The 15239-nt window shown below is 43.9% G+C and overlaps 1 protein-coding gene across 1 annotated transcript; it reads right to left on the bottom strand.

The window, feature by feature from the left end:
• Positions 1-13226: 13226 nt before the first annotated feature.
• LOC146822278 (olfactory receptor 2D2-like) lies at positions 13227-14150 on the bottom strand. The gene has a single exon (XM_085610013.1). It carries the CDS (start codon positions 14148-14150, stop codon positions 13227-13229), a length of 924 nt encoding a protein of 307 aa, XP_085466139.1.
• Positions 14151-15239: the final 1089 nt, after the last annotated feature.

The raw sequence follows: 15239 nt of genomic DNA, 5'->3' as shown, positions 1-15239 counted from the left end.
ATGGGCATTCCTCTGGTGTTATATCCACCAAAATCCAGATGATTCTTAAAAATCTCTCCCTGTCACATGGCCCACAGGGACATTGTCGTCTTCACTAAGTTAGTATGAGCACGTGGAAACCTGCCTGCTGCTTTGGCATTGTTACTACATGTCTTTATTTTTTGCAATATTTTCTATGATTGCTTTCACATGAGAACTCATCGTGTTCACTCTCTGCATGTTCCTGGGATTTTGACTGAACATTATGTGCAAGGTCGAACAACAATGCCCCTTGTTATTTTGTTCTAACCAGACCTTAGCCCTGAGAAACAACATACCGATGCAGCTGTTGCTTGGACAAATGTACTTGGGTTTTATTAGAATACATGAATAGGTTGCGCACACTTGGAGAGGAACCTTTCCAGAGAGAAAAGCGAGACAATGCCTATGTTGTAGATCTACCCTCTATAGTCTAAGGTATGGGTTCTGCTGACAAAGACCAGATATCTTCTATTATATAATAATACTTCTTCTTAGCAAAGGGAGGGAGGTTAGGCACTATATTATTTTCTTCATTGTCTTTCTATGATAAAATCTCCTTTCATGCTATATGGATATCTGCTATGCTGACTGTATTTGACTATGCATTTTCCTTCTTGTCATGGTACGTATACTGCATGTTAAGGCACAATAGTTAAAATAAATACTTTAAACTGTTTCGTGTCTCTGTCATATCTTATTGTGGACAAGTACAAGAGTGCAAGCTAAAGGGTGTGTCTTGTTACCATCATTCCTGAGAGATCTGGGAGTGTTGTGTTCTGGAATGTCTAATCATTTGTTTCTCTGTGAGTGAGTAGGAGAGCAAGTGAGACACTATAGCTAGTCAGTCCTGGGTACGTGAGTACTAAAGTGGTAGGAAGACCTATACACCAAGTTCCCATATTCCTGCGACCCGACACCATTTGACACCTATGCACCCGGCTTCCCTGGGTGAGGTAACTCGAGTACTCCAGTGCTCCCGTGGGTGTTGACCCTAGAACTTCCTAAATCCCAAAGGGTTTGGTCCTGACTCGTTTCTAAGTGTCCCTAATCTTTAAAAATCTAACTGCGACTTTCCCCATAGAAGCTAACCGGGGGCTCGCGGCTGTGTTATCACACTGCACACGGCCCCCGTGGGTCCCCTGTGTCACTCTATTGGGTGGTTCCTTGGGGTCTCAGCGATTCTACAGGCTGTAGGCCATGTGTCTAGTTAAGTCGTGGTTCTTATAACACAATTTTAGTATATGGTTTGGCTCCCCCCGAGGGCCTGATGTGTATTTGTGCTATTTTACTGTTATATTTGAAGTGTAACTTATGTGTTTTGACCTCTAGCCTCATAAAGAAACTAGGAGGGTGTGTTTAGAAATAAATACATATATTTTATATATATACCTGGTGTGGTTGTCTTTCATTTAGCCATTCAAGAGATTATAGACTGGTAAAACAAGCTACTTTACATTCCTTCAAGACTTAGCCTGAAGGCTGCTCTGCATTTCTACCACTAGGATAGCTTTCAATAAAGGTTGTCTTTAACCTATAATCAATAAGGGATTCCTGGAAAGGCGCCAAAGTGGTAGCTATTTTTAAGAAGGGGAGTAGGGAGGATCCTGCCAAGTAGTGGACAGCATATACCAGGCCAGCTTCTCACATTGTCACCCCTCCTTTACCTTCTGGCAATGGAGACCTTGGCTACATTCCTCTGCCAGTCACCATGGATAAAGAGGATTCCTACCCCTGGGGGGCATCAACCTTTTATCTCTATGTGGATGACATCGTGCTCACATGCTCAGATCTCCCTCATTCACTCCTGCCTCTACTGGAGATTATCTCTGACTTTACAGAGCTCTCCGAATCCAAGCTCATCGGGGGCAAGAGTGAGCACCCTGTTGATTTCACGAGTGATCACTCCGGAATCAGTGTCCGGATAACCCTTTCAGAGGAAGCCCTCATGTACCTCAAATACGTGGAGAGTTACATCAACCTGTGTCTGGAACTCATGGTGGTGGACAGCCTTGATCCACTGTTGGCATGCATGATGCTGGACTAAAATAAAGTGGTCCCATCTTTGCAGTCTCACTGTGCGGAGGATGCAGCCCATCAAGATTGTGACCCTGCCATGATTCACCTACGGTATGGGCATGCTACCCACATTCATGCACCTACAACTCCAGCGGTCAGTAAATAGGGCATCAGATCCTTCATATGGGAAAAAAACAGGCTCATAGCCCACAGTTCATGTGGTAGGCTGGGCCTCCCATTGATTGAGCAGTACTTCCTGTCCTTGCACCTGGTGCAGTTTGCTTATATGCTCCCCCAGATCACCCGCTGTAGATCACAATAAAAAGCAACATCTTGGGATGCCCTAGAGTGCTGTCCACCCCTTACCGCCATGATGCCTCCACCCCTTTCTTGATTAATCCAATGCTCCAGGCTATGGCCAAATCCTGGTTGGAGCCCACTACCTCCTCTTGGTGGATTCTTGTCTGAATGAACAGGCACCCATGTTGGACAATATATGCCTTTGCATTGGTGGTGAGGTGCTAAACTGGGGCATGTGGCGTGCTGGGGGGATCCTCAAGTCCTTGGAGGCACTTTGCGAAGAGTTGGGTCTGCCACCTCACCAACACTGATGGTACCTCCAGCTGCATCACTATCTCACCCGCCACCTGGGCCCACAGCCTTGGAAATTTCTGCCCTCCCCAGTGGTCTTCATTCTTAAGGCTTGGGGGGCTTTCAGGGATTGATGTCTGGCTTCTACGGCCTCCTGACACATCATTTGTATACTTTGCCCCTGCCGTAAGCCTGTGCACTAAGAGACAAGCTTGCCTCCAAGCGGAGCATGAACTGGAGGACTTGACAGAACTGCTGTATGCTCTGGCCCAAGGTGCCAGGGAAGCAGCCAGGCTAATGTTTTGCCTTTTTAGGTGCTAGCTGACTGGCACTGGACCCTGACGAACTACAGGTGGTGAGGCTGCTGCCCAAATTCAACTGTTGGTATTGCGCATATGTATGCTGTGACCTTTTCTACATCCTCTGTGACTGTTCAGCCCTTCTGGGGGGTGGTAGTGCCACACTTAGTGAGGTCCTGGTGGCCCTCTTCTGCTCGCCTGACACTTGATCTTGCTCCACTATCTCACAGACTCTCTAACCCTGTTCCACCTCAACTGCCGGTTGCTCCATATGGCACTTTTGATTACAATGTTTCTCTTCCCTCCCCCATGCATGAGGAGTAGCATTTGGCCTGGACAAGACTGGCACTTATGAGCGAGTCGTTTGCATTACAGGGCAAGGCGCAGGCCTCCCTTCGCGCTTTGAAACCCTGCTTGCAGGATAGCCGGCCCTGACCTGGGTTGGGTGAGTATGTTGGGATTTTTTGTTCCCCAAAGCTTTGGTCCTGTTCCAGTGGGCCATTTCATGGGTGACTGTTGCTGTTGCGGGCATGTCTCTAGGTCCTCCGTTTCTCCTCCTTTACCTCCCGTTTCGGCCTCCCGGTTCCACCTTTCTTCCTTTTTTTTAACTCATACAGCTTCTCTTCTTCCTCTCTCTATTCTCTCTTGCTCTTTCATTCTCTTCATTCTCCTATTCTTCTCTTGTGACTTCTACCCCTGGGGCTGCCCCCCGGTGTAACACCCCCATCTTTCCTGTGTACTCAGTTCACCTGTTCGCCATTGGAGAGCCAGGGCCATGGCCTTGCTGCAGTGCAATTTCCTATATGCATACATTGTGAGACCAGGTGTTTACTGGCTTCTGAGGGCTGCCACTGCATTGTACTTAAGGGTGTGCCCTGTTGATCTGATTTTAGTCCCTGTTAACCCCAAAAAAGAAATATGAAACTTAAAAATAAATTAGGTACTGCCCTAAGAAGAGAGCGGAGGAGGGAGTGTCAAAAAGTAACAATACTACGCTAACCTTGTAGTCGTCATTGTTTACTTCGCATAGACGATATGGACCCAACTCCTCATACCCTATCTTTCTGCTCGTCAGTCTTCTTATCAATGTTGATGTTTGGTAAGAGCTGGGGAATAGAGCCTGGTTTTGGACATCATCTTAGTTGTCCTCTTGGGTGTAGCCGCAAACCTTAAAATAAATGGAATAGTCACCGAGTGTGATATTACTTCTTTATGATTATCCCTCCCTACCTGCGATCAACTACTTGATGTCAAGATGTCCATCGTGTAGGAGACCTTCAGATACTGCAATGGACATCCAGATGCTTTTCTGGAGTTTTGTTCAGGAATATATAATGCAAAGAATACTATGCACATCACACTCACAATGTCACAATAATATCATACAATCAAGCGCATAATAGTTCTGTACAGACTTTTATTTATTGTGCTAAGGGATTAGTATCAATAGTCTTGCAATGCTTGGGTGCCAAAATGAAGCAAAACTATTTAGTCTTTGAATAATCCTCACAGTCCAATGCGTTTTCTCAAAATCTGAAAAGTCTTCTTAAACTTTAAATGTTCTCACAAGTTGTAAAACATGCGTGCGTGCGTTGGATACCTTTTTCTCAGAAGTCACACAGTCAACTCACCGCCTTCTTTGTTTTTCTGGTTTGCAGAGAAGAATGCAGCCACGCTTGAAGAGGTACCATGCACCGGAGAGTCGAAGCTTAACTACAGGACGTGGCAGAGTTGCAGCAAAAATGTCCCAGGACCGCTGGATTTCAAGTAAGTTACAGAACTGGTTTGCAGCGACAACACAGGTGGTGGTGCTTCTTCGGTATTCTCAAGGCAAAGTGGGTGTGTAATCGTGGGAGTGGTTTAAATACCTGACTGCACCCAAGATGGCCACCAAGATCTTCTGCGATCTCAGCAAATCTCGCGGTAATGGCATGGTTGCAAGGGTGATGTGTACAGAATAGGTATACAGTGCCGGGAGGCTGAGATATTGTCTGTATTTCAGTGTTTTTGTAGTGCCAGGAGAGTGAGATATCAGGATTTACATAATTCCCCCCTGGTCTGTACACTAAACAATATGGCTCAATTCCGGGGGCTGATATTCCGTTGGGTACATAAAATGGGCACACAATAGGCCCACTGCTCAAGCAGTGACATATACAAATGCTAGGGGACTGAGACATCCTGAAATCTAGTGATTTCCTACTGTGATGAATGGGTGGTGGTCTCAGCAAGTCAGGGGTTACACAATAGACTAGGTAACTTTGGGAACTGTGGCAGGGAGCCTGGGGTGTAGGAAGAAGAAGGGAAGAATGGGGAGAGCTGGGAAAGAGATTCAGACAAACAATTATGTTGACAGTCCTGTAGAAAAATCTGAAACTAATTCACTATATAAAATAGTTTGATTTGTCACAACTGATATCATTAATTCACTCTAAACGAAGTACAACTTGCCCCAGGATCTTTATTTTTTCTATGATCAGGGGTTGGTCACCACAAGACACAGGACTTTTGTTTTGCTATGATGATGCATTGGTCACCACTAGCCACAGGATCTGGGTTGGTCAGCTTGCATAGGCAGTGAAGAAGCCCAAAGCTTTCGCAGGTGAACATGCATAAATAGTAAAAGTTTGCAGGAATGGTTAAAACAACACATCTAAACGTGGAGATGATAGTGTCACTATACATCATTGAGTTTTCAGGAAGGGTCATCAATGTCTTCAGATTTCTTGAGCTGCTAATTCAGTTTATATATATAGCTCTCACGGGATCCTGTTACTGCCAGTGCATCCATCCATTCACCAGGGTAAGGCTGGAGTTTGTTTTTTATTTCCTCAGAGTACATATCTTTGCTGTCAATAGAGATGTGTCAATCCCCAGTTTGAGAATTGCATTAAGTCCCTCAAAGTCCTGCAAGTCATGTAACAGGACCATAGAGACCATATGGCTAGAGTGCTGCTGTACGCACGTGTGTGCCATGTTGAGGGCCAGCAAGGTTGTATACTGGTCAGGCATAGATCATGTCTCCTCAGGAATTATCTCATCATTGGCAATCAGAGGAAGGACTAATGTTTACTGTATACATTTTCTCGGGGACCAGTGCTATCCATATGAGATCTTAGAAATCAAATATTCCTTTGAGCCTCTCTTAAACTTTTGTTAGGTGATTGAAGAAGATCTGACCTGTCTTCCATTAAGTACTATATCTGCAAGGCATCTTCTCATTGAGCCATGAATGATGCACTTGTGGGTTTGGAGTAGCAATCTGCTATCAAGTCCCATTCTTAGCTTTTGTGAAGCTGCTCCATTTGTTTAGACAACTGTGCAGTGTTTTAGTGAAAGGGAGCTAAGGACGATTCCCTACTGCATGCAGTTTGAAGTCCCTTTACATTTGGGGGAATATTTTGGTTCGACCTTCCATGCAGAGTTGCTGCAAAGCAAGAATACCTTTTGAGATCAAATGGGGCCAGGGAATGGATGTATGGTCAATGAGTATAGTAAAGCTATTCAAAATATGGGCTTGTGAATGCAGAAAGTCATTCAGGCCAAGATTACTATTCATTTGCCTCCAACTACTTACAGAGCTGTGGAGGATAGGATTGTGCAGGTCATAGACATCCTTTTGCTTCCAATATAATATATGGTAGCTGACTGAATTATATTGTTCATGCCGTTCTATTGTCAGCTAATGAGGAGCTTCAAGGGCCCTTGCAAAGCAGTGGGCCAATTGTGATTGCTAATGTGCTGTACAATAAAGTTCCAACTGTGGCCGGTAAATCCCCCAAGGTTTTGCAGCATAAAGCTTTGTTACTGGTATTCTCATGTGCTTTTATTCCCAAATGGATAGCATCAACACCTGATCAATTGATAAGAGGCTATTGTCAGGGGAATCATGGCAAAGGCATAGTTAAACCGAGGTACAACCACAATCTTAAGCAATTGCATTTTGCCCCACAGGTCAAGCTGGAGCTGCGCCCAACATTGGAAGTCTTTCTTCATTTGGGCAATCGGGAGTGTTAGAATGTTCGTTATCAGATGAGAGAGATCCCTGCTTTCAAGAAATCCTAACTAATTTACCTCGTGAGGGACCCATTTGAATGGGAATCACTGATCAAATGTACTGTGGTTGAGGCACTAATGAACATAGCCGTGACCTACTGATCTTATAGCTAGAGACTTTTGAGAAGGCTGTGACATTGTCAATTAGAAGAGGGACCGAGTAGTTTGGTTTAGAAAAGGTAAAAATAATGTTTTCTGATTATAGAATGATCTTTCATTTGCCTGACAATATTTTGAGGTTAGGGATGCCTGGGGCTTCACTGTTTACAATCACTAGCAGCTCTAGCTCCAGCAAAAACAGTAATAGGGAAACTGGCATCCTTGCATAGGGTCACTGTGAATAATGGATTACTCTTCCCTGCTGCTGTGTTGCTACTATGCAGGCAACTGAATGTGTTAAAGAAGGCTTGTCCAATGCTCATCTGCTCTATCAGCCAGAATAGGTAGCCCCAATCAACTCTCTAGAAAGCCTTTTCAGCATCCAGGTAGAGGTCCACTCTTTCTTTTCATTCATCTTACAAAGCTAGAGTAGATACTATAGGATGTCAAGGCGGTTTCATGAGGAAAGAAGCTCACCTGATTTTTATGGTTTAGATTTGGAATAACCCTCTGATAGCCTTTGAGCCAGGACCTTTGGAACGATTTAAAGTTACTGTTTAACAGCAAATTTTGTCTATAGTTAGAGCAGAGAAGTAGGTCTCTGCCTGTCTTCTGGATAAGCATAAGTAGGGATCTATTGATTTATGGACATGTTTTCTGGGCATTCAGCATTTCTTTGTAGACCTTCCCTGGTAGAGGGATGACTTGAGGGTCCATTAATTTGAATAAATTGATGAGAAAGCAGTCCTCGACATGGGTTTTCACTGTAGGTAGAAACTTGAGGGCCTCAGCAATTTTGATAGCATTCATTTAACTTTTAGCACCTCTTGTAGGTTGTTCAGGAGTTGGGTCATCTGTAGATCCTTCAAGAATTCTTTCTTCTCTCACTTTTTAACAGGAACATTAATCTCAGTAGGAATGTTATTTAAGGACACACATTCATTATTTATCTCAAAGGGGTTAGTAAGCAAAGTGCTCCTGAGGCCTATATCTCTGAGGTAGCTGATTTGGCCTCCTTCTGCTTAAGTGGCATGGCCATCAGTCTGCCAGCTTCCTTTTAATATTCCTAGTGTCTGCTCTTTATTTGTGCAGCTCATTTTCTGCTGACAGAGTATAGAGTGTATTAGGCTCATATTGCTTTCATACCAAGCTCCTGAACAATTTTGAGGGTGATCACATTATGAGTTGTATAACAAAGGGATCTCTATCTTCAATGACTCACACTCTCTCTCTTTTTATTTTACCCCTGATAGTGGAATCACTCTTCATCAGGCTGCTTAGGTAGGAGTCTCTGGATGCACATAGTAGTTATGGGGAGCTTACAGAGTGTTCATTAAGGCTAAAGCTTTCATAACATTGTGTCACCAGTTTTCTCTTTTCTTCAGGGAGTTTATATCTGAAGATACAAATTCTCTTTTGGCTTCGGAGAGGGGTACAAAACGTGAAAGTACTCCCAGTTTGATAGCCCATCTGCAGAGAGGAAGGGGGCATAGCTGGACACAGCCCCACTTACAACTGAATAGGCTGTGGTCAACCTTCATGCACAGGGATTGTCACCACAGTATTGTTCCTGCAGTAAGCTTGGAGCCAGGGCATGGGAGTCAAGAAATTCTAAGCACTTCATAGAGAAACCTCTAGAACCTTCTCCTTCCTTTAAAGAAGGCACCTGATATAAAAATAGTGCCCTTAGACATACACTTCAGTTCATTTTCTGGAACTGTGGAAGGACTCTCAGAAGACTGCCTGCTGCTGTGGCCTGCAGTGCAGTCCACCAGATTGCTTCGCTGTTTGGAACCTGCCTCGTAGCCTTAAAGTCCTGACCTACTTTTTGAGCCTTGATACTTCACATGAATCAAGAACTACTGGAGTGATTTCAAGGGCTAGTCTCCTGGCTTCTAGCTCAGAGCCACAGGGGCATAACACCAGTACCTGCACCCAGTCTTGAGTATTTTCCTGACCTTAAAGTTGTGCTTCTCATATCCTGGACTTTTAGTGTGGCTTCAGTTGAGCTCTCCTTAAGTTTTTTGGCTCTATGCGAACAGACTGGTTCGAGCAAAGACCTAGTTGCCCGTGCCACAAGGCAATGCAAAATTCTGCTGAACCAACTATTCATGCTACATCATCGAGTGCTGTCAGTGATAAGATATGAAACACTCCAGCCACAACCTTCATCTTTGCCCATCAGGAACTTCATACTACAGCAGGGACAGCCTGCAAGGCCAGATCTGATCGTTGCACTACTTCAACATCCATCCATGATACTCTCCCTGCTTCTCACGGCCAGTTCCACCATGACTGAACTCTTTGTGCTGGACTGTGAAGGTAACTCTTTCAAGGGGACATGCATGTCTTGAACTTATGACTTTCACGTGGTTTTGCAGGACCAGATAACCAAGAGTGTCTCTTTGTGCTTCTTGGAGACATTTTCTCTTAAATCTCTACAACTACATATCTCTGTTCTATTGATTGGATTTTTTTAGTTTTTGTATCAAAATATTGATTAAAATGTACTCTACTTATCTAAACTGGGTAGGATTTTTTGTATTGTGTTTTCACTTTATTACTGTTTGTCTGCTGCATAACTCCCTTACACATTGCCTCCAAGTTAAGCCTATTGCTTTTAGTGCAAAATTACCCAGGGTTAAGCGGAGAATAATTTAGTGACTTTCTGTGGTTCACCCTGCCATTCAACAAACAACCATATTCCCCACATCTCCTACTTTCTTTTGTCTGCCTTTTTCATTCCTTCTTGTCTTCTTTATTTCCCTTATTTATTTAATTTTTGCATTCTTTCTATTCTTCTGTGTTTCTTTTTTAGTTTCCTTATTTCATTCTTTTCTTCCCTTTTTTCTTTTTTGCCCTTCTTTCTTTCTTTCTTTCTTAGTTTTTTATCTCTTTTTGTCTTTTTCTTTCGTTCTTTTTTCCTTCCTTGTTTTGCAATCAATCATTCTTTCTTTCATTTCTTCCTTTGTTTTGCCTTTCCTTCCTGTTTTTCCTTCCTTCCTTCCCTCCTTCCTTCCTTCCTTCCTTCCTTCCTTCCTTCCTTCCTTCCTTCCTTCTTCCTTCTTTCCCTTAATTCCCTTCCTTCATTCTAAAAAGGCAAGAGTCTAAGAGCCACAGCCAGACAGATTGTCATTTTTAGGTCTGTGTTAACCAAGACATTTTGATGTTACTCAAAGTGTGTACAACATAGTTATTACTATGAGTGTTCAGCCAGACTTCATCCATTAGTCTAAGATTGTGTTATTCACATTTCCTTTCACCCACTCACTGTGAGATAGAGCATGCAGCCAAGTCCTGTGGTCAATTTTGCCTTTAGCCAATTTTTTTTTGTTTAGATTTGAGGGTCCATGAACAAACAAAACAAGAACTGCCACATGGCCGGCAACCAATGTCAGAGCTATTGGCTGTGCCAATGCTTATTGCTGACACGCAACATGTTTGGAGTTCTTACAGGTCTAGACAGTAACATGAAGATGGCCCACAAGAGATTCTGGCTGCTGATGCCATGGGTAATGGTGAGGAGGTAAGCAGGCAAGATAACAGCATACTGTTGTGTCTGAGTGCTCTGCTTATAACAGCACCCACTGACAATGATTTGGCACCTGTAGAGACATGCATTTTGTAGGAGATTAAAATACATGGCCATCTCCCTTGCAGTCAAGCTTTGTTACCCTCTGCTCTGACTGTTAGGGCCCCGGGCCACTTTGGTATCTCAGAAGGGTCCGGTCATTTCTGTGACAGATTGCGCTAGTGCACATATAGTGCCAGTGCTATCATCAGAGGGTGTTCACATGTTTGCATGGAGGAGTGGACCCAGGCAAATGAGGGAATCTATTTGCCTCTGCACCAGCATCATTTTATAGATATGGGCTCAGAGTCAAAGAAGCTGTCTGGAGGCGCACTGTGACTATGGACCCCCCAGACATACCGTTGCAAGAAAGTGCAGTCACTGACTGTACCCACCTGCAGGGGCATCTCTCTCCCCTCTTAAAATTACAGGCGGGTTTCTGCCTTGACAGTAAAACACAGAGCAGCTGCTTTAAATCCGCTCTGTTTTTCACTTGAATTTGCTGCCCACGTGATGCACACGTTCATGATGGCCCTGGAGGCAGCGCATTCAATGGAATACGGTGCCCTCTCCTAGTTTGACCCTGGTGTCCAGCATGGCCTAGGGGGTCTTATAAAGCTTTATAACCTGTTGGCCAGAGATGGGTATTTATTTTTGATTCGATCACTTTTGGTAATTACACCATGTATTAATTCCAATGCATTATTCTCCTTTGAGTAGCCCCTTTCGCAGTTTTGTTTCTCCCCATGTCTGTAGATGGGACAATTCTCAGAATGTAGCCCAAATGATACTCAATGCATGTGCTTCGGTGAAGTGCCCCGGTGCTATGTTTTTTCATTTTTTTACCTCACCCACTCAAATGCTCTAAGGAGCAAGCATGATGTGGTTATCATTTGTTTTCAAGGAAGGTGTGTTCTGCAACTTGTTTATGGTGTCCCTTTTGGTATTCGTAGAACTGGCAAACTATGGGCTGTTTCTTATTGTTTTGCTTGAAATGCTCTTTCTATAACCAAATGACAGAAAGGGAGGGGCAACCGTGTCTGTGGTGGTCTTCAGTGGGTAGCAGCTGGAACCTATTTTAATCTGATCTACAATCAGTCGGTTGAGATTTTTTCCGCTATTTGAGGGGGCACTAGGTCAAATGATTTTCAGAACATTTTCATTTAGGTCTTCATGGCCGAGAGTGAAGAATGGGTGTCATCTGCCACCTACTCACCATCTGTGTTGAGGGCTGTCGTCTGGTGTTCTCCCTCTGATATCCTGGCAGCACTGTGCAAGTCGCACCTTTGGCTGAGGAACTCTGTTGCACAAATCTAATGCTTGCAACTCTTCCTCAAAAGCAGCACCCTCATCAGAGCTATGGTTTTCTCTGCCTGTAATTAAAGTTGTTGACACCAAGGGGCATATGTATGAGCCCCTTGCGCAGTCAGAGCATCACTTTTTCTGACACTCTGGCGCAAACTACAAAATCATATTTATGAGGTCACATAAAGCCACTTTGCATGACATTGAATGACCTCATAGATATGGAGTAAGGCAAGGCAGTGCAAGCCGCTGTGTTGCCATACTCTGCATTCGGGAGGCGTTCCATGGGCATTTCAGTGGGTTTTCCCATGCAACACCCATGGATTTTAAAGCTTACCCAGGTTTGCAAGACCACGTAAAGCTGGGGATGTGCTAAAACCTTATGTCTCCTCAGGTGAGGCATAACCAGGTGAAATTACTTTATTTCTCTTTGTGTATTGCTTTTTCCATGTGTGTTGCATTCTGCAACACACTAGAAAGAGGAAAAGGCCTCTGAGGATTATTTTTGTGGTGGTCGATGACCCTTCCTGCACAAAAACTATCCTGCCAACAACACAGGCACATTTGTACCGTAGTGCAAGGGTGCCTGCTTTGGCGCTAGGCTGCCGATACGGCACCAATATTGGCAGAAAGTATAGAAATGCTCCATATTAGATAAATATGGTGCATTCCTTCCTTTTCATATTAACGAAGGGCAGCTCAGAAAGGTGACTAGCTGTGCCACCCTAGGTCTCATCCCTATAAATGAGACCTCTTGGCTACATGGTCCATTGTGCCCACCATCAACTACACTGACTTGCTGTAGTGGTCCACAGCTAGCAGTTGCAGTGGCACAAAGCCAGCTCTTGCTCACCATGTTGCCTGCTTTTGGACCAGTACCACCATTAAGTCTTGTTGTGTGGTCACAGGGCCAACCTCCTTGGTTTAGGAATCAGCCTGCATTCAACAGATTAGGTGCCATTTGGCAAAACATTGGCATTTGGGGTGTTCCATGGGGCTCTTCAATGTGTGACAGGCAATGTTCCAATGTAGGTTTTATGTTTCATCAGGCCAATGGACTGGGGGCCCTTCATTCAGGTGCCCACTGCTATCTTTGGCTCAGCGACACTCCTTGAGGGGTCAGACAGTCTTGATGAAGAAGAGGCTTCTGTTGCACAATCATTGATAAAACAATAAAATTGTTACTACTGTATTTGAAATGTTTCTTCAGTTCCTAAGTGGTTACTTTTTTATGCTATCATAACTTATTAATACATACATGCATTACACTAAATGAAAAGGCACTCAGTTTTAGCTTTCTGCAAAGCCATCTTCACATCCTTGTTTCTCAGGCTATAGATCATGGGGTTCAGCATTGGGGGTGTCATGGTGTAAAACACAGAGATCATTTTATCCTGATTTGCAGACTTTGGTTTCAAGTACATGGAGGTAGCAGTGCTGTAGAATATGATGACAACAACCAGGTGTGAGGCACATGTGGAGAAGGTCTTAAATCGACCTTCAGAAGAGCGAATTGCCATGATGGTGTTTATGATGCAGACATAGGTGAAGAGAATGTAGAGGCTTGGGATGAGCAGCACTATAATTCCACCAACGAAAATCACCATCTCAGGAGCAAAAGTGTTGCCACATGCAATCCTTACTAGTGCTGTGGACTCACAAAAGAAATGATCGATAACATTATGTCCACAGAAAGGCAGCCTCAGTGTTGTAAACACACCCATGATTGCCATCAGATTCCCATTTATCCAGCAGCAGACCACCATTGTGATACAAACAGACCTTCTCATGATGGTTGTGTAACGCAATGGGAAGGATATGGCTACATATCGGTCATATGACATGACTGCCAGAAGGACACACTCTGCACAACCCAGAAGTAGGAATGTGTACATTTGAGTGGCACATTCAGAGAAGCTGATTTTCCCTCCAACTAGAAGTTGAACAAGCATGTTAGGTACAATAATTGATGAAAGGCAGATGTCTATGAAGGAGAGGTTGCACAAGAAGAAATACATTGGAGTATGGAGTTTAGGATCGTAGATGCAGACTGTGACCAGGATAATGTTTCCAATGACAGTGACCAAATATATAGAGAAGAATAACACAAACAGAATGATCTGTATTGTAGGATTCTCAGATAGTCCCAGGAGCAGAAAGCTTGTTACTGAGCTGCCATTCATTCTGCTCATTTAGTATTTGAGTTCCTGTCTGCAGGGGCATAAGAACAAATACATTGTAAACAGATTGTACAATAATGTTGTATTCAACGCCTGCAATGCATTTATATCACAGTATCTTGAAGATCTGATCAAGACAATTGCCAGAATATGATATTGTGTGTCACAAGGGTCAAACAGGTACAACATGGTGTTCTTCAATTTACCACACTATCACCTCTTCACTTCCTGCATTGCATTTTATCCCTTATTCTAGAACAGGGGTTGCTGAACTGGTTTGAACCCAGAGGGCAGTAAGCCACAATTGTGGGATTACACAGTTTACTTTTGGCATCCTGTGGCTGAAATTTAGTGTCCCGAAAACTGAGTAGCAAGTGCAACCTTTTAGTGCTGGATCCCCAGGGTAGCCAATGGTGTGTGGTCCACCTTTTACTCATGCTGATAGTGTCAGGTTAGAGACCCAACACTAAACAATGAGCACTAGATCACTCACTGAGACATTCTCTCGTCAATACGTCCACTCATGTAGAAAATGTATTGTATTGCATTGCACATCACATTACACAAATAGACAATATTTAATGCAAGTGTAATCACTGTAACATCACACAATGCCACATAGTTCTATGGAGCAACAGAACTTGTGGAAAGAAAAAATTATGCAGGTTTATGTGTGGTATGGCGAGAAGCTTGTCTGTCTTTCAGTGACCCGGAAGCCAGTCTGTCTCTTTTATTGTACTGAACCTTTCAAATGATCACTGGTAATGTTCACACAAATCTCTGCGTGCATGGGAACCATATTAATTTCATCTTGTGTAAGCCAGGAAACATCTGGAAATATGCGACCAGAGCCACTTGTTCCCGAAGTTTGCAAACCTAACACCCTTACCCGTACAACGTATTTGCCTAAACCACACACATGGGTGGTAAGGCAAATGTGCTCTTGTGTTCGGAATGGGCTGGGACTTGAAACAGGAGTGAGAGTGTCAGAATGGGAAGAGGTCACAGGCCGGGTCTGGGGGTCTCGTTTGGGGGCAGGGATCAGTGGCAAGATTTTAGGGCTCGATTCTATTATCGCTTTTGGGGGAGGGTCGGTGGTAA

Source organism: Triturus cristatus, chromosome 6, assembly GCF_964204655.1.
Source record: "Triturus cristatus chromosome 6, aTriCri1.1, whole genome shotgun sequence".
In the NCBI taxonomy this organism is placed as follows: Eukaryota; Metazoa; Chordata; class Amphibia; order Caudata; family Salamandridae; genus Triturus; species Triturus cristatus.
Note: the sequence above shows the minus strand (reverse complement) of the source record. Positions and strands in the feature narration are given on the sequence as shown.